This window comes from Anomalospiza imberbis, chromosome 6 (assembly GCF_031753505.1).
Source record: "Anomalospiza imberbis isolate Cuckoo-Finch-1a 21T00152 chromosome 6, ASM3175350v1, whole genome shotgun sequence".
Lineage (NCBI taxonomy): Eukaryota > Metazoa > Chordata > Aves > Passeriformes > Viduidae > Anomalospiza > Anomalospiza imberbis.
The window spans coordinates 51,539,945-51,557,925 of record NC_089686.1 but is presented as its reverse complement, the minus strand read 5'-3'; the positions used below and the strand labels follow the sequence as shown (position 1 = coordinate 51,557,925).

The 17,981-nt window shown below is 48.4% G+C and overlaps 2 protein-coding genes, 1 long non-coding RNA gene and 2 other non-coding genes across 8 annotated transcripts in view; 4 read left to right on the top strand and 1 right to left on the bottom strand.

Moving 5' to 3' along the window:
• Window positions 1-9,665, top strand: part of DENND2B (DENN domain containing 2B) — a 175,616-nt gene extending 165,951 nt beyond the window's left edge. For all 4 annotated transcript variants that reach the window (XM_068194159.1, XM_068194157.1, XM_068194158.1 and 1 more), the window contains 3 exons: window positions 494-733; window positions 980-1,066; window positions 7,775-9,665. In XM_068194159.1, coding sequence (XP_068050260.1) covers window positions 494-733; window positions 980-1,066; window positions 7,775-7,809 — 362 coding nt within the window. In that variant the 3' untranslated portion in view covers window positions 7,810-9,665. The remainder of the gene's footprint in view (window positions 1-493; window positions 734-979; window positions 1,067-7,774) is intronic.
• On the bottom strand, window positions 8,075-13,635 carry LOC137476106 (uncharacterized). Its single transcript, XR_011000251.1, has 2 exons — window positions 13,447-13,635; window positions 8,075-10,029 (listed from the first exon to the last, which is right to left on the bottom strand). It is a non-coding gene; the product is annotated as an uncharacterized lncRNA (long non-coding RNA).
• Window positions 13,636-13,699: 64 nt separating this feature from the next.
• Window positions 13,700-16,486, top strand: RPL27A (ribosomal protein L27a). Its single transcript, XM_068194161.1, has 5 exons — window positions 13,700-13,788; window positions 14,068-14,131; window positions 14,570-14,645; window positions 15,437-15,611; window positions 16,296-16,486. Exons 1-5 carry the CDS (start codon window positions 13,786-13,788, stop codon window positions 16,422-16,424), a joined length of 447 nt encoding a protein of 148 aa, XP_068050262.1. The 5' UTR covers window positions 13,700-13,785; the 3' UTR covers window positions 16,425-16,486.
• On the top strand, window positions 14,980-15,112 carry LOC137476719 (small nucleolar RNA SNORA3/SNORA45 family). Its single transcript, XR_011000553.1, has one exon. It is a non-coding gene; the product is annotated as a small nucleolar RNA SNORA3/SNORA45 family (small nucleolar RNA).
• On the top strand, window positions 15,935-16,066 carry LOC137476720 (small nucleolar RNA SNORA3/SNORA45 family). The gene has a single exon (XR_011000554.1). It is a non-coding gene; the product is annotated as a small nucleolar RNA SNORA3/SNORA45 family (small nucleolar RNA).
• Window positions 16,487-17,981: the final 1,495 nt, after the last annotated feature.

Here is a 17,981-nt window from a genome sequence, read left to right as displayed (position 1 = left end):
TTAAAATTTATTTCAAGTCATATGTATAACATATATAAGACTGTTTAAACATCTCAGAAACTATGAAAACCCAAATTCTACAACAGACCCTTTCTGGTCAGTTTTTAGTACAGACTTATTATCCTCAGGGAGAAATATTTTAATGCTGAGTCATTCCTAAGTTTCTGAAGAGAACTTGCTGAAGAGTGAAAATAAGAGGTTTGATTTTGATGGAACACCCATCAAATGTTTAATCATCTGAGCTGTTTGATGAGGATTTGTAATTCTCAATGACTCTTGGTCACAGAACACCATTCTGCAGACTGGAACCCATGGTTATGGTGCTGTCACCCTCTACATGTGCATCCAGGTGTGCAGGGAGCCGCTGCCACTCCTGCCAGCTGTTAGCGCAGCATGAGGGAACTGGGAGATGCACAGCCTGGCCCTGCGGGGGTAATATTGACAGCTCTGGTAGCAGCTGATTTTGGTGTCTTATTGCTGCCTTATTTTGCAGAATGTAACACCCTGAATGGATTAGTGTCTGAGGTTTTTATCCGATTCTTTGTGGAGACAGTTGGCCATTATTCCCTGTTCCTAACCCAGAATGAAAAAGGAGAGCGTGCCTTCCAAAGGGAGGCTTTCCGTAAATCTGTGGCCTCCAAGAGTATCCGTCGCTTCTTGGAAGTTTTCATGGAATCCCAAATGTTCGCTGGCTTCATCCAGGACAGAGAGCTGAGGAAATGCAGGGCTAAAGGTATGGGTGGGTGTCTCCCCTGCGGTGCAGATTTCACTGTTCCGCTTGGGTCCTGCAGATTGCGGCAGTGTCCACCCATCCCCGTGCGCTCACCGGGAAAGCAGAAACACATGCCTAAAATCCTGCCCGGTTAACCGGAAGGTCGCTGTGAGTGGAGGCTGCCGGGGACGGGAGTCGGGGCCATGCGCGGGGACCGCGGGATCAGCCGGACACGGCTCATCCCATCCCTGTCTCCGTCTGCCACAGGGCTCTTCGAGCAGAGGGTGGAACGGTATTTGGAAGAGCTTCCAGACACGGAACAAAGTGGAGTAAACAAGTTCCTGCGAGGCCTTGGTGAGGAAAATCTTTAGAAGTATTTCTGAAATAAGTTTTCATGGTGGTGGTGGGTTTTGGATGTGGCTTTTTTTTTTTTTTTTATCTGAAAAAGCTGTACCTGTGGTGAAATGTGGTAGTCAAGCGGTTTCAGCGTGATAGGAATTGCAAAAAATAAAACAATGAAAACATACTTAAAGGTGAAAAAAACAGATTTAATGATGGTCCTTGTTAACATTTTCATTTTCACTTGGGGATGGGGGAACTCTCAGAACTCACCCCTGGTTGGGGTGAGCCCGTAAAGGTGGAAAAGTCTCTCCTCCAACCCGTGCCTCCAAAGAAAGACTCAGTAGTCCTCTGTTGTCCGGGCTCAAGGTAGTTTATTGTATGTTATCTAAAAGATTTTCTTCCTGAACTGCTGCGGTCCTTTCAGCAGTCAGGCAAGGGCACACTCCAACGCCCAGGGGGCTGGTGCCCTCTTTTATATCATACATTATGTATTAGATGTTTACAGTTTTTCCCCAATGCCCATCACCTATATTGAACAGTGACTTTCTACTCTAAACCAATCGGTGAATGCCAACATCACCAAGAACATGGAGGTTAGGAAGAAGAAAGAAAGAGGACAGGGCACACCCAAGTCCCTCCATCTTAGAACTTCTGACCTCCATGTACAAAACTCTGACCCCTCTGTACAAGGCCTAAAACCCCCCCGTACAGCACTCAAAAATTCTTCCTTTCACTTTGTGACTACTTCTACTATAATATCTAAACTTTTGTGATTTCTTGTTCTTCCTGCAAGGTTGGTAAATTGTTCCATGGATCAGGTTCAAAGCCACAGGGGTCTGTGGCTGCATTCCAGGGTCTCAAATGCTTTTGACCTGGGCCCGGAACATCCAAGAGTGTCCAAGGGACAATCTGGGTTCCGACATCTCCCCTTCCTGTTTGCACCAAGAAAACCTGCTTTGCCACTTTGCTCATGGCTTGCCGAATGCATAGAAAAATGCATGGCAAAACAAGCAGAAGAACTAGAAATCCTATCAGAATATAAAATGTTATTTTCAAAATCTCCCTCCACAATGGTGAGAGATTAAAAAGGTTGATGAAATCATACCACCAGGATCCTGTAACTTTTTGCAATTTGCTGATGCTGTTTTGCATTTGTTTTATGTTTTCATGAATAGATTTTGAGTGATCGGACAAGTTCATGCAGCACATTCCCTCAAATTCTTCACACCTGTGCCCATGTGATAGCAGCAAATAATCAATTGCTGCCCTGTTCTGAAGTGTTGCTTGCCTTGCACTGTCAATGTCTGTTAACATGTCACTCAGTGCAGAGGAAATGGCAAGAGAATGTTTGCTCAACCAACACACCATGTGATCCAATTGTGTCAAGGCCACCCCCGATGCTGCTTGGGGTAAGAAAATTGCTACTGCAATTCTCCGAGCCTTGTTCCAGGTATAAACTTCATCATCACAATTTGGATTGTATTGTTCAATGGATCTGATTTCTCTGCGTGCTTGTTCCCTCAAATTTTTCAAATTGGGTTTTATCAATGAGAGTTCTCCAATGCTGCATGGACCACCCCTGATTTTTGCAGGGATAGCAGGCCAAATTCTGTCCCCACAAATCAAGAACATCCCTTTTGGTAAAATGGCTGGACTTTGGAGGGATGGTTTGCTCATCATCTTGGTATAATTGCACCAGGATGATGCATTTCTATAAAAGAGCTGGTTTGGAGTATCTATTGTGTGGTTATCTGTCTCTGCCACTCTCAATGAATCAAACATGATGCAGAACTTCATTATTGTTGACCCAAAGATGTCCAATTCCTGAGGTTCAAAATGAGCCACAGGAAGGAACTGTGTCCAAACATGCCATCCTTCCACAGGGTCTGAAAAGGTCTTCAGAACCTTTGGAGGGATATTTTTTGGAATCAGCCATTCCTTCACCGGCACACCTACCAGACATGTTGAGAATGGTTTCCCTGGTCTTGAATGAGTCAGACAAATGCTGTTCAGACCTCCTGCCTTTGCCAAAGTCTCCCACACATTCCCCTTTGGTTGTCTCATGGAAAAATCTGTCCTATTACTCAAGGCAACAGGAAAGAGACTGGAGCACATGAACACTATCTGAAACCCCATGTCCATGTCCTCACTCCCCGTGAGAGACCTTGCAGTACAGCAACACTCAAATGACACTTGAGTCCCAAGAAAAACCCCAAGTCTCTTGAGTTGTCAATCATTGTCTGATGAGATGTCTGCAGCGTTGTCGTCTGCTTTCGTCTGCGTTCTTGTTTCTCTGCTTCTTGCATCCGCGTTCGCTTGCATCTGCGTCTGATAAGGTTTCACGTGCCTTGCTGACACCCACTTCGGTCCTCACCCTGTGAAGACATAAACAAAACCCTTGCCCCAAGTGATTAATATGAATGGGCTTTCGATTTGTCTTTGGGTTTCAGATCAAAACTAAAGAATTCTAGAGAGAACTAGAGAGAACCCCTCTAGTTTTGACTGTGTGCTGTTTGTGAAGTGTCTAACAATTGGTGGAGTGGACTCTGAGATAGAGCCATTTAAAAATTCTGATGTGTGTAACAAAGTGTTTGTGTTCTCCGCTCTCTAAGATTGTTCTCATGCATGATAGGTATGAATATAAAATGTCATTGTCTCTGTGCTTTAAAAGTGATCCCTCAGAATGTTTTCAAGAGCTTCCCTGACACACTTGTCAATTCGCTCTCCCAACCGCTCCTCCATGAGGGATGCAACATGCTGTGGTGTCCCCACCTTGCTGCATGCCTCTATCATGTCTGCCAAGGTGGCTTGATGTGGCATCATGCTGATGATTTGCCTGTGTTCCGGATTGGCATTGGAAAATGCGAGGCTTTTGACCAAATGTGGTTTTGCCCTCTCTTCGGTCACTTGTCGTTCCACTGCTTGGCAAAGACGATCCACAAATGAGGAGAATGGTTCCAAAGGACCCTGCTTGATCTCTGTGTAGATGCTGTCTTGGACTCCCACTGGAGCAATCTGTAGGAGTGCTCTCCGTGCTGCCTCTTTGATGTCACTGAGCAAATTCTGTGGAAGTCTCACTGCTTGTTGAATCGGGTCGTCTTCAGGAGGATCACCAGCAAGCTGCACCATGGTAAGGTTCGCGTTTGGTCCGCCCTGGTATCTGGCTCTCAGCTCCTCCAGGGATCTCCTCCACACTTTTCGCCACATGAGAGCTTGGGCGTCTGTAAGAACTGATGTTGCAAGATATTTAAGATCATAGGGTGTTAAATTGTACATACCAAAAATGCTCTTCAACATCTGCTTGAAGTACAGTGATGACAATCCATTGTCTCGGATGGCCTTGGTTAGGTCCTTGATCGCACCACAGTCCAGGCGTTCCCACCTTGGGTTTTGGCCCTGAGCGTCGTAGCTCACCGGCATCGCGATGTTTCCTGAGCCCTGCAATAAACCTTTCTCCTTTCCCAATTCTGCTTGAATGTCCTGCCAATCTAATTTTACATTCGATAAATCTGGAAATCCAATGGGTACTTGCCTGTACAATGAAGACATCTGTTGTGACTGCTGCCTTGGTGCAGCAGAACTCACCGACATCCACGGCATCTGTGGCATCTGCAAAGATGAAGGCTGAGTGCTTGCGGATGAGGATGAAGCATCTGCTGTGGAGGAAAACACACGACTGTCCTGCATTATTTGAAGAATTTGCGAAAGATGAGCCATCAGCTCTGGATGCAACCCAAAGGTTGTGCCCAAGTACCATAAAAGTTTTTTGACAACCTCTTTTGATACTAAAATTGTCTCTCCCTGACTCAAAGGATTGGCAGACCTTGATCCTGGAATTGCCCAGACTGGAACACCCTCCGAAGCAGCGATACGTACAGTATTATCCTGTTGCTGCACCTCGGCAGGAGCGTCCTGAGTCCCATGCCGTTCTGGAATCAGCGGAGGTTCATGCTGTTGTGAAGATGTGGTTCTCTTCTTTTTCACCCTAAATTTTTCTTTACTTAAGACTGGAAAAAGGTGCTGCAATGTTACAGTCCCACCATTGGGTGGCGCTACCTCCTGACCGGCTGAGGTCGGCATTGCAAAAGGATGTAACATCTGTTCTTCTGTTTGTATCTCTAACAAATCTCTGAACATCTCTTCTAATGATTGATTCACATTTGCAAATCCTGCAGTCTGGGATCTCGACTCTTGCTGTAACAACTGTTTTAACTGTGCTATGTCTAAAACTGACTGCAATTGGTTATGGGCTGGCTCTGTGTGTCTTGGCTGACGTGGAAACGGAGGGGGGGCGGCGCCCTGGCAGACGCCTGCACCCTGGACAGGCCCCACCTCTGCCTGCGTCATCACGGGGGTTTGGACGCTCCTGCCCCGCTCCTGAGTGCGCCTCCCACCCACTGGCCCCGGCACAGCCGCGGTTTCGGAAGTGTCCCTGTTCCCCCCGAATCTGACGTCACCACCTTCCCGATCCCACTTCGGCTCTGATGTTTCCGCCCCGCTCTGCCCCTCATAGGGACAACGCCTCTCCTGACTGTGTGCCTGCGCCCACAACCCGAGCGCGCTGTCTCCGCCCCGTTTGTGTCCACGCCGCGTCTGCAACATGCGAGGTGCCCTCCCCCGCCCCGGCTTCTGGGTTTCGCTTCACCGTCGCGCGCATGCGCGTTGCCATCACCGAGAAACGAGCGTTTGCCGCGGGTCTCTGCTCTGTCTCGGTCGGCTTCCTGGCCAGCGCCGCCGCCGCAATCTGGGAGCCCTCCCCCTGTGCCTGCCGGGCAGCTGCTTCTGCGGCTGCATGGGCTTTCGCCATGGCGCGCGTCACGTCAGGACGTACAACTGCTGCGCTCGTGCTCCCCGTCTTCTCCACGGTTCCCTTCGCCCTCACGGCCCCCCCCGCTCCCGCCAGCGCCACGGTCTGCTGTAAGCTGCCCGCCGCTGCTGCCGCGAGAGGCTGCTCCCCTTCCTCCCTGGGCTCTGCACTCCCTTCTGCACCCTCCCCCGCTGCTGCCGTTTCAGGCTGTCCCGCTGTAAGCATGGTTCCTGGCTGATCTACGGTCGACTGAGAGGATTTTACCTCGGAGGACCCTAGAGATTCTGGGGGCTCAGGGGAATCTGAGGAACTGTGGGAACCCGGGGACCCCGGGTATGATAGAAAATTTCCCCCTTGTTTTTCTCCAGGAGGCAATTCTGATTCCCCTGAGCCTGTGGTGGAGAAAGCTACCCCATGCTGCTGGCCAGGTAGTTCTCCCCCCGGCACTCCTCCAGGAGCTTGAGCTATCTGCTGTAAAATGACAGATCCATTGCCGCGTTGCGAAACTGAATCTAACATTATTCTTGCTGATGGTAAAAGTTTCGTGGCGATCTTATTTCTTTTGCTGGCCAAATGGTATAAATGTCTGTTGATGTGTTCCCAGAAAGTTTGTTCAAACAAGAGGTTTGTCTCTGTGTGCGGACAATTACATTGCATCCATAATAGCAGTGCTCTCAGCTCTTTTGGAGCCATCTCCACAGGATGTGTGGATACCACCCCCTGTAGGGCTGACAGGATTTGGACCTGTTGCTGAGAGTATGCCGCCCCCCCCCCCCCCCCCCCCCGCCATGTTCTTAATTCAAACTGTTCTCACCAAAAGCTGAGTCAGCACGAGGTCAGTCCGGAGATGTTCCTGGTCACCGTACAGCAGATCACAGGCGAGAAATTCCAGGTGCGCACTTCTGGTTTTTCTCCTCTCCAGGCTGCTCCCGAGATGATTTGTCTTGGTGAAGGTCGGGGTGTTTTGTCTTGAGCTCTGCGCTCCCTCTCTGTCTGGAGCATTCAGATTGTCTTTTTCCCCGGGTGAAGGTTAGAGGTGTCTGATAAATTAGCTTCTTTTCAGAGCCCGCCAGGAACGCCAGTTCTCGGACCTCACCCCTGGTTGGGGTGAGTCCGTAAAGGTGGAAAAGTCTCTCCTCCAACCCGTGCCTCCAAAGAAAGACTTAGTAGTCTTCAGTCATCCGTTCTCAAGGTAGTTTATTGTATGTTATCTAAAAGATTTTCTTCCTGAACTGCTGCGGTCCTTTCAGCAGTCAGGCAAGGGCACACTCCGACACCCAGGGGGCTGGTGCCCTCTTTTATATCATACATTACGTATTAGATGTTTACAGTTTTTCCCCAATGCCCATCACCTATATTGAACAGTGACTTTCTACTCTAAACCAATCGGTGAATGCCAACATCACCAAGAACATGGAGGTTAGGAAGAAGAAAGAAAGAGGACAGGGCACACCCAAGTCCCTCAATCTTAGAACTTCTGACCCCCATGTACAAAACTCTGACCCCTCTGTACAAGGCCTAAAACCCCCCCCGTACAGCACTCAAAAATTCTTCCTTTCACTTTGTGACTACTTCTACTATAATATCTAAACTTTTGTGATTTCTTGTTCTTCCTGCAAGGTTGGTAAATTGTTCCATGGATCAGGTTCAAAGCCACAGGGGTCTGTGGCTGCATTCCAGGGTCTCAAATGCTTTTGACCTGGGCCCGGAACATCCAAGAGTGTCCAAGGGACATTCTGGGTTCCGACAGGGAACTAAACCATATTCGAGGAGTGGAAGAGGAAGGGGTTGGAGCAGTCGGTGTTGTGTAATTCAGCTCTCCCTGCTGGTGCTGATTACAAGTTAGACCCATTTGCTGTCACTTTGGATTGACTTCTGCTATCTCCTTGAGACTGACGGTGTGCTTCCTTTAGGTAACAAAATGAAGTTCCTTCACAAGAAGAACTAGCTCCTTCCTGCTGAATGACCAACCCAAAACCTATTTATGGCACTGTGCGAGACACCTGTGGCGTTGGAGTGCAGAGCGGGAGGGGAGTGCAGTGAGCTGAGGCCGCTCCAGGCGATGACCCATGGATGCTGCGTCAGTGTGCCATGGGATGGCACGGGTTTTGGGCAGAGTTTATACATAATGTGCTGTAAGCTTTTGTAACTGATTTTGTAATGAGCGAGAAAACTGTGGTAAATATTTTTATATTCTTGAGAATACCAGGTGCTTGTTTTTTTCTTTAGTACCAGTTGAGTTATGCTTGGTACAAAAACAAGTAGCTGATTATGTGCAGCTGACTGTCTCAGCAGAGCCACTGACTTCAAGGGATGTTTGATGCCTGAACACTGCGGGGTGAATGAGCTCGGATATATGGGAGAGGTTGTTCGCACGGGGCTGCTCTCGTGCGGCACAGGCACTTGTCTGACTGTCTGTCTGTCTGTTTCCTTCGAACTGATTTTAAAGGAAAAATAACAAAGTAATTTGATAATAAGGTACTTGGTTCACATTACAGAATCTCCATTTGGTTTGAATTCTGGTCAGTAAATTCCTTATAACCCACTCTGCACTAAGACTGCTAAGCCTGGGGAGATCTCAGCTCTCTGAGATGCAAGCTGCAGCGAGTAGGTACAGTACAGCCTTTCCTAATGTATGTATGTATGTATGGAGCCTAATAAACTCTGTAAATAGACGTGTTTGTTTATATTCATTGCAAACTTCTGCACTTCCTCATGTGGAGCAGGTACAAACACAGCAACTCACCTGTGATTTTTAAATGAATTTGTAATTTAAATGTAAAGTGGTTTTTACAAACCTGTCTTTCGGTAGGTTTGCTATTTCATGTCATGTAGTTCGGGGTTTCTTCAGTGTTTTTCACCAGGGCTAAGACAAGGCATTTTATACCCCTTTTTAAAAAATTTTATCCTAACAGAAGCATCTGTTAAAACATTTTTTCATGGGTTAGCAGCAAATTATTTTATTGTACCACAGATACTGCTCCTGACCTATGGTATTTTCAGTTGGCTTTGTGCTGTGTGTGGTGCTCAAGTGTCACATTCTTCCTTGATCTGGAAACAACTCCTGTTGAGATTGTAGAAGTTTTCCCGTAGTCTGAAGAAGAAAATAATTAATAAAATATATAAAATGCTTCAATATGTTGCAGGCTCGGACAGATAATGAAAATTAGCTGAAGCCTCTTACCTTTAAGGGAAACACATCACACTCTGGTTTTCGTCATTCTCAGTGTGATTGCTGTAGTTAGATGGGCTTTGAGGCTTGCGCAGTTCCTAACCTGACTGTGGTTATGATTTGCTATCAGCCTCATAGAGCAAGTTCGAGGGACTATTCACTGAAAAGGTGAAGTTGTTTCCTTTTTCAGTTATCTCCCTCACACTCCAAAATCCACAAAAGCTTCTTAAGTCTATGTGAAATGTCTGTAAAATACGAGGTGCTTTTGCTAGAGAGGAAATGTCACCACAACTGGTAACTCCCATTAGTTTTACTCTGTTAATACACTCCAAGTTCCAGAATGATTCCTATATGTAATTCTTGAGAGTAGAAGGAGTAACATCACTCGTACAGGTGGCTTCTGGCCTTTTTATAAACAACAGCTGCTAGTAAATGTAGGGGGAAATACATAATTCCTCTTAAGAAAATGATGGATAAAACTGTATCAGGACACGCTGTGGAGTTACTGCAAAGGCAAGACAAAGCCACGGAATGCTGATGTAGAAGAATGTTGTGCTATAAAACCAATCTCCTGTGCCAAAGCTGTTTTGCTCCATTTGCACTTTAAAAATTAAAGGAGAAAGCTTTTTAAACATTGTGTTATCTGTCAACATGTTCCCATTTTTGTAATGTGAATCAGAGGATACCACTGAACAAGGTGAGATCATGGCCCAAAAAAATCTGTAGGTGCCTTTTTGATCCTTAGACTACAGCTGTGTAAATCAATCCTTGTGTTATCTGGAGCTCTGTGTTTGAAGGGATCAGATGAACAAGCACCAAGGAGTGCATTGTTTTCCCTACTAAGTTGTTAAAACTAATAGTGTTCCTGAGCATAGAACATTGTAAGTGCACCATGAAAATTCTAAAGAAAAATAAATCCTGAGGCCTGCGTTTAAAATTGGTAAAGTTTTGTTTAAAATCTTAACTGTATAAAATCCATTAAAAAAACCCTAGAAACTGTGGCAAGCACAAATCTCTCTCTCTCTCAGGATTTTTTAAAGGTGCACAGAGAGAAGTGAAAGAAAAAACAATTTCTATTTCTGCTCCTTGTTTTTCTCTTGTGCAATGTGTTTGGAGAATTGTTTACCTAGAGCGAATGCCTGGTTGGAACACAGTGGATTGTTTGGGCCTAATGGCCAGTCAGATCCACCTGTGTTTGGACTCTGGAGAACAGGGTCACAAGTTGTGAGTGAGTTAGATATGATAGAGAGAGTAGCATGTAGTTTTTAGTATCCTCTTTAATATAGTATATTAATGTATCATAGCATGATTATAATAAATCATTCAGCCTTCTGAAATAAGTCAGACATCATCATTCTTCCCATTGGGTTCACTGATATCTACAACAAGTGGTGACGCCGAACGTTGAATTAAGAACCAGGACCTGGATCGGTCCACAACCGTGATTTTACACGGGAAAGGAGGTGAACCCTCTTGAAAAGGCATGTCCGACGTCCCTGCGAGGGATAGGGGAAGTAAGACGCCGTAGGAACCCTCTCTACCGGACCAGGTGCAGCCCCGAGCAGTTGCCGTAACCGGACGCCTCTGCCTGCCTTTGAAAAGGTACTGATTTTTGATTATAATACTGCCCTGACCTGGGGTGGACTTTAACTTTGGGAAGAAATGTCTGAAGATATAGATACTGGTTTGTATTGTGTACATGGCCGTATATTTGCCGTCTGGAGAGATCTGGCTAAGGTCTATGGAATTTATATCCCTGAGGATGATTTATTGGAGTTTCTTGAATATGCAGACACTCGTGTTTTTTTCAGGGATCTGGGTTTTTCCCTGAATCCAGAAGCTTGGAGATCCCTGTATTTCCTATCAGGCAAAGCATCATGCGAGATCTCCGAGCGCTTCGATACATGAGAATTTATTTCGAGCTTCTTCCGATAGTCCAGAAATGGACCCCTTTTTCGATAGTCCAGTCTGTGCGGCAGGTGGCGCCCCGTGAAAAGCGGGGGGCGCAGAGCCTTTGTCCGTGGCTCAGAAGTTTTCTTCTGCTTCTGCGCAGAGGGAGGTTTTTTCACTGCCTCCTCCACCTCCTGCTCCTGCAGCTTGTGAGCCCCCTCTCGTCCCATCGGAGGGGGCGGGCCCGCTCCCGACCCCGGCGGACGCGGAGACACCGCCTCCCTCGCCGGTCCGCCCGCCCGCAGCCGTGCCTCCTCTTCCTCCTGCCCGTTCGGAGCTGGGAGACACACCGCCGCTGAGAGCCAGCCTGAAGCCACTTCAGGCTTCGGCAGGGGCGGAGGCACCGCCCGCGCCGGCCCCGCTCGCCGCGCCCGCCAGTGCCTCGGAGTCGGCGGCCGCGCCTCCTGCAGCGACAGAGGCGCCTCCGGCACCGCCCGTCATCGCTCCCGCGGCGGCGGCCGCGCTCCCTGCACCAGCAGCCGGTCCTCCCGCGCTGGAAGCCAGCCCCCCGGCGCCGCAGCCGGCGATTGAGCCGTCGGCAGCCGAGGCCGAGGACCTCCCCGCGCCGGCTCCACCGCCGACATCAGCTCTGACGCCCGCGCCGGCCCCGCCTGTCCCGGCTGCCCCGTCGCCTCCCGCGGCTTTCGCCGGGTCCCCAGGCGCTGCCACCAGCAACAGCAGCGAGCAAGCAGCAGCCTGGGGCCGCGCTGGAGCGGACCCCGCCGCCTCCAATCAGCCCGGGGTCCCCTCCCGGCCTGTTCCCTAGTGCTGGCGCTCCTCAGCAGCTCTTTGCAGCTGCCGCGAAAGTGGAAGTTATGAAGTTTAGTGCCTTTCTGGGGAACAGAGTTTTTCTTGGTCCAATTCTTGCTTGGGTGGGGGATTCCCGCGGGAGCTCGAGGCCCCTCGTCCCTCCCGCTCCCGTTTGAGGGGCGGGGGGGATGAGTTCTGGGAATGCTGCCGCTGGTCTTGTGCCCGGAGAGCGTGGGGGTGCTGCTGCCAGGGGTCAGGGAGCTGCGTGCCGGCCCAGCCGTGGCGCAAGTCCTGAGAATCAACATTTCTCTGGGGAAAGCACCTTCTCTGCTGAGCCCTGGGGCAGTTCTTGTGTCCTGCTCTCGTTTGACGTGCGGGATGAACAAAATGCTGGAGGAATTGCCGTGATGCTGGCCGCATGGTAGGGGCGGGCTGTGAAGATGAAGACCCCGCCTCGCCGGCCGGGCTGGGGCCGATTGGTCCAGCCCCCTGGCCGCAGGGCCCCGCGCCCCCCACGGCCGGGTTTGGGATCTTGGCTCCGCCCGCATGGACCGGGGCCGCCAGCTGCGCAGGGTCTTAAAGCCTGCTACTTGCTGGGCATTCTGATCCCAAGAGTTCGGGGGAAAAAAAAATCATTGAAGTTAAATTTAAGATTAATTAAATAGAGGTGGTTGACAAGACAAGAGAACAAGAAAAAAGTGGTCGATTTAAGAGTTTTGGCCATGGCACTTCAGAGATTTTTCAGGTTTTTTTCTTTTTTATTTGGTGATGGGTTTTTGCACGTGAAAGGTATGTTTGCATGGTTGATGATCAGCCCAGAGTTGGTTTTATCGGTTGTTGAAGTCTCTGGGATGACATTCAGTGTTCTGGTGTTTGAAAATTATATGATGTCACATTTGGTTTTTCTTTATGGGTTTTTTTAATGGTTATTTGGACTTTCTTCAGTTGTTTTGTTTCAGGATTCAGCAGTTCTCTGTTTCAGCAATGAGAAGGACTTTTGAGGATGTCAAGATAAACGTTTCCAGACAATGGACACCTTCTCCTGAGAATCAGCTGTTTGGACTTTGAACTTTGAGCATTCTTTTCCTTGTTGTTTGGGTTTTTGTATTGTAAGATTCGTTTTAGAGATTTGATGGTTTGCAGGTAAAGGATCTCTAAACATTCCACATCAGTATTTGATTTGGCTTTTGATTGATAGCTAGCAAATTGATAAGGGGACCTCTTGAGATGTGTTTGCTTTCTTTTGCAGGGTCCTGCAGAACACTTGCAGATGCAGGTTTTTTTATTTTTATTTTTTTTTTAATTTATACTAAAACGGTGATATGTGGCATTTCTCTCTCTCAGGATTTTTATAAAGGTGCACAGAGAGAGGTGAAAGAAAAACAATTTCTATTTCTGCTCCTTGTTTTTCTCTTGTGCAATGTGTTTGGAGAATTGTTTACCTAGAGCGAATGCCTGGTTGGAACACAGTGGATTGTTTGGGCCTGAAGGCCAGTCAGATCCACCTGTGTCTGGACTCTGGAGAACAGGGTCACGAGTTGTGAGTGAGTTAGATATGATAGAGAGAGTAGCATGTAGTTTTTAGTATCCTCTTTTATATAGTATATTAATGTATCATAGCATAATTATAATAAAGAAATCATTCAGCCTTAATAAGTCTGAAATAAGTCAGACATCATCATTCTTCCCATTGGGTTCGCCGACATCTACAACAAGAAACCAAGCTTAAGAAATAGTAACACTCTAGGAATTCACACTCCAGTGTGGCAAGTAATTGTGTTTAAGGACGTAGTGTTCATTTTCCCACTATTATGGATGTTTAATAAAGTGACCAAACTTGCAAATACTCCTAAATTCTGTTCAAAACGCCGCTTTTCTCGTCCAGGAGCAGACGGGGAGAGGTGCCCGGCTGTGGGCGGGGCCCGGCCCCTCAGAGCTCCGCCCGCCGCTCCCGCCTCCGCGAAGCCTCGCGAGATCTCGGCCCTGCTCCGCGCGCCTTTGCCCGCTCTCGCGAGAGCCGTACCCTTTCTCTCCCTTGCGCACGCCGGCAAGATGGTGGGAGCTGCGTCCGGGCCAGAGGGGGTGGGGTGGGATGGAATTGGGATGGAACCGGGACCCCGCGGCTGCTGCCCCTCGCTCCCGCGGCGGGACGGAACTGCGGAGTAGTGGAGGATGGCGGAGGGGGGCGTGGCTCCGAGCCCGCGGCGGGCGGGAGCGGTGCGAGGAGGCCGGTCCGCCATGGCGCCCGGCTGCGCGTGCCCCGGGGCGGGTGCGGGGGTTCTCGTGGCGCTCGCTGCCCGCCTCGCTCACGGCTGCTGTCCCCCTTCCTCGCAGCCTTCCAGGCTAAGGAAGACCCGGAAGCTGAGAGGACACGTCAGCCACGGCCACGGCCGCGTGGGTGAGTGGAGAGGCGGCCGCGGGTGCGCTGGGGCCTGCGGCGGCGCGGCCCCGCCGCGGCTTCCCCGACGCTGAGGGGATGGTCCTGCTCTTCCCGATCCCGTAAAAATGGGGCTGTGGGTGCAGGGGCCTGCCAGCACCGTGGGAGTATCGAGCAGTGCTGAAGGCCGCAGCGTGTGGGGGCAGCTACCGCGGTGATGGGCTAATCGTGTTCTGCACGTTTGAGACTCTGTGCATTTGTAACTTCAGCACTGCTCAGCCTATCAGTACGGGGTATGCGACATCTTAAACTTCCAGGGAGTGCAGTCTCCCTTTCAACTCTATCCATTCTAACCTTGTCGCACCACGAGATAAAATAATTAGTTTAAGTTGACATTTAAACTATCTTTAAGTATTGTGTGTAATATTAATGTAACAAGCTTAAAATTTTTCTTCTCAGGCAAACACAGGAAGCATCCTGGAGGACGTGGTAATGCTGGTGGTTTGCACCATCATAGGATTAACTTTGATAAATAGTAAGCTAACGTTTTAAATATCTACTAGCAGCATGCATGCTCCTGAAGTAGAAGTAACTGACTTTTACATGTGAATAAGCAAAGTTTTTACAATCTTATGTGTTTTTTCCTTTAACGGGAGGTGTAGCATTACAGCTGCTCATGTCCCCTCTTACCCTAAAATAAGAAACCTTTTCACTTGCTATTTTGGAGAGTTCAGTGTAAAGCTGGCCAAATTTGCCTGTTACAGTGTGGTCCCTGCTTAACAATGCACACAGAGCAAATCAGAACGTGTTGTTAAATCCAAACTGCGTCCTTTTGGCTGCATCAGGTAAAGAGGAGGGATGTTGTGATTCCCGAGACTATAGAGTCACACCTGGGCCCTGCCTGTGGTCCTGGTGTGCTATAGTCCTCGGACAGGAACCACTGACCTCTGTTCACTGGCTGTGCGCTGCCTGGCTCAGTCAGTCACTGGGTTAGTGACAGCAGTGCCAGAACTTCCCAGGCAGGGCAGCCCTCCCTGGGTCCCTGGAGGTGGGGCTTCCCTGGAAATACAGACTCAGCAAGGGAGGGGGATTGAGGTGTGGTGAGTTCGATGGAGAAGGAACACTTAGAGAGAACATAATTGTTCCTTGGTTTGGATACTAATCATTATTGCACCTAAATTCTACATACAAACATGAAAAAGGGTGTATTGTGACATTCTGGATACTCTGATTTTGTAAGTTGCTTGTTTCAATGTTAGTTCAGAGTGCTGCTTGTTTGGGATGAATTAAAAGTGTGATCTAATGTGGAGTGTGTTTATTCCATAGTCACCCTGGTTATTTCGGGAAAGTAGGCATGAGACACTATCACTTGAAGAGAAACCAGAAGTTCTGTCCCACTGTCAACTTGGACAAGCTGTGGACATTGGTCAGTGAGCAGACAAGGCTCAACTATGCCAAGAACAAGGCCGGCCTGGCCCCGGTCATTGACGTCGTGCGCTCGGTGAGTTCCTGCTGGGACTCAGCCCTGGCATTCCTGCCCTCCCAGGAGTGCCTGAACTGTGCCCGTCCCACTGGGGAAGTGCTGAGCTGCAAATAAGCTCCAGTGCTTCAGTGCTCAGAGGTTCACCGGCCAGATCCCTGGGCTCTAAGTAGTTACAGGAGCACTTTGGGTATTACATTTTCCCCTGTAAGGACATTCTGTCCTACTGGTGTGTGTTTGTGAACAGGCACTGCCCTCCTTCGGGTAGGTGGTGAAAGATGCCTGGTTTGAAATGTTCCTGAAGGAGCAAAACCATGGTGGAACCAGTCTCACGCTGTGTCACCCTCGAGACTAGAGTCACATCTCCACATGTTCAGTTGTCTTGGTGTGCTATAGTTCTCGGACAGAAACATCTGATTCATATTCACTGGCTCTGATGTCCTGTGTCTCAGCCAGCCACCAAATCAGGGACACTGCTCTGCCTCCCTAATCAAACACCTCTGTTGGCCACTTGGGGCCCACTTCTCACCTCAGTGACTTCAGCAACTGTTTTGTTAATTGTCTTCCTGTCATTGTCCTTTTAATGTAATGAATCGAATGGATGAGTTCATGGTTTTATTTGTAACTGATGTGTGCTAACAGGCCTGAATGTAGGAGCCTGCAAGCTGATTACAAACACTGAACTTTTTTTCTAAATCTTTCTAGGGCTACTACAAAGTGCTGGGCAAGGGGAAGCTGCCCAAGCAGCCTGTCATTGTGAAAGCAAAGTTCTTCAGTAGACGAGCAGAGGAGAAGATCAAAGAAGTTGGTGGTGCCTGTGTGCTTGTCGCATAAAAGATTTTGTTTTATTCAAATTTTTTGAATAAACAATGCATAAAATGAGCTGGTTTACAAAAGTTTGGGTTGTTCTGATTTTCCTTTCTGGACTTCTCCAGACACAGTTGACACTGTAATCTTACCTGCATAATATTTGATCAGTGGTTGATCAAATGACTGATGACTGCTTCTCACTTTATTTTGAAATTGTCTGACTACAGTGTTGAGTATCTGCCATGTGCAGATACCTCATTTTGTCTTTATAGGGTGGGGAAATGAAGTTCTGTGTTTGTGCTGCTCTTTTGTTACTGATCCTTTCTACAGCTGTCTGAAAAGAGGACTTGCTGGTCTTTTAATGGGGATCCTTGAGCACTAAAATGACATCCAGGGGAAAATTCTGGGGATGGTGCCCTGACCTGTGGGAATGGAACAGCAGGAGAGTGGACAAAGAAATGCCAAGTGACAGCAGTGTACCAGTAACTGTAAATTGACATTTGCAATCTCTGCCCTCCCCAGGCTGGGTGTGCAATTCCTGCTGTTCCCACCTGTGGGACAGAGTTGGTGCCAGCTATCCTAAACCTTCCTTACAGCAGGCAAAGCAATGGCACAGCTCTGGAACTGCTCTGTGTGCAGTGATGATGTGTTGGGTTTAAAATGACTACCTGAAACGATCCTTGCTTAGTTGTAACATCAAATTAGGACTTCTGGTGTCTGCAAGGCTTGGCCCTGTGTGCTAAAGCAGGATTTAATGGTAAAAATAACTAATAAATAACAAGCCAGTGAGCTGGTTCTCAAGTGTCAGACCAAGAGCCTACAAACACTGTCACTTTATGCTCACTGCTGAAGTTGATGCACATTGCCTTCTAGCATGTGTGATAGAATCCTAGTTAATCAACTTCTAACCTAGTCTTTGGCAACAATTAAATTTAGAGGGCTTTTAGGGTAAGGTTGATGTGCATTCCATTTATAAAATAGTTAATCTTAGCCAGTGGTCCTGCTGCTTGTGAATAGCTATGACATAAATGGGCACTTTGTTCCAAAATACCGAGGAGTTTGGGAACTGTCTCACTGACTGCTGGGACTGCTGTTTCCTAATTTGTGATGCTGAATGTAGCTCCATCCACCACTCTCTGGCCCCAGCCATCCAGGCAGTTCTTTATCCAGTCACCAGTGCACCCCTCCAGGCCAAGGGCAGCCAATTTCTCTAGGAGAATATATGGGAAGTGGTGTTCAGGGCTTTCCTGCAGTCCAGGCAGACAGACCACAGCTACAGCCTTTCCCTCATCCACCAAGTAAGTGGGTCACCTTGTCAGAGGAGGACATCGAATTGGCTAGGCAGGACCTCCCTTCCAGGAACCCACACTGACTGGGTCTGATGCCCTGGTGTCCCAGGTTGAAATGCAAGATGTTATTCATTTCCCATCTGTGAGCAGTTTGTTCTTACCTTTTCTACCTCCTCCTTATCTCTTACCTTTCCCCCCCGGGAGGATATCTGTTGTTAATGGCCCATTCAATGTCACTGCGTGACTGTTGAAATTACATCATCCCATTGTGGGATGCTCCGCCCAGAGGGAG

Coding starts and splice junctions, on each gene's coding strand:
- RPL27A (XM_068194161.1), top strand. Junction 14,646..15,436: donor AGGATTAACTTTGATAAATA/GTAAGCTAACGT, acceptor TTTATTCCATAG/TCACCCTGGTTATTTCGGGA. Junction 15,612..16,295: donor TCATTGACGTCGTGCGCTCG/GTGAGTTCCTGC, acceptor AAATCTTTCTAG/GGCTACTACAAAGTGCTGGG.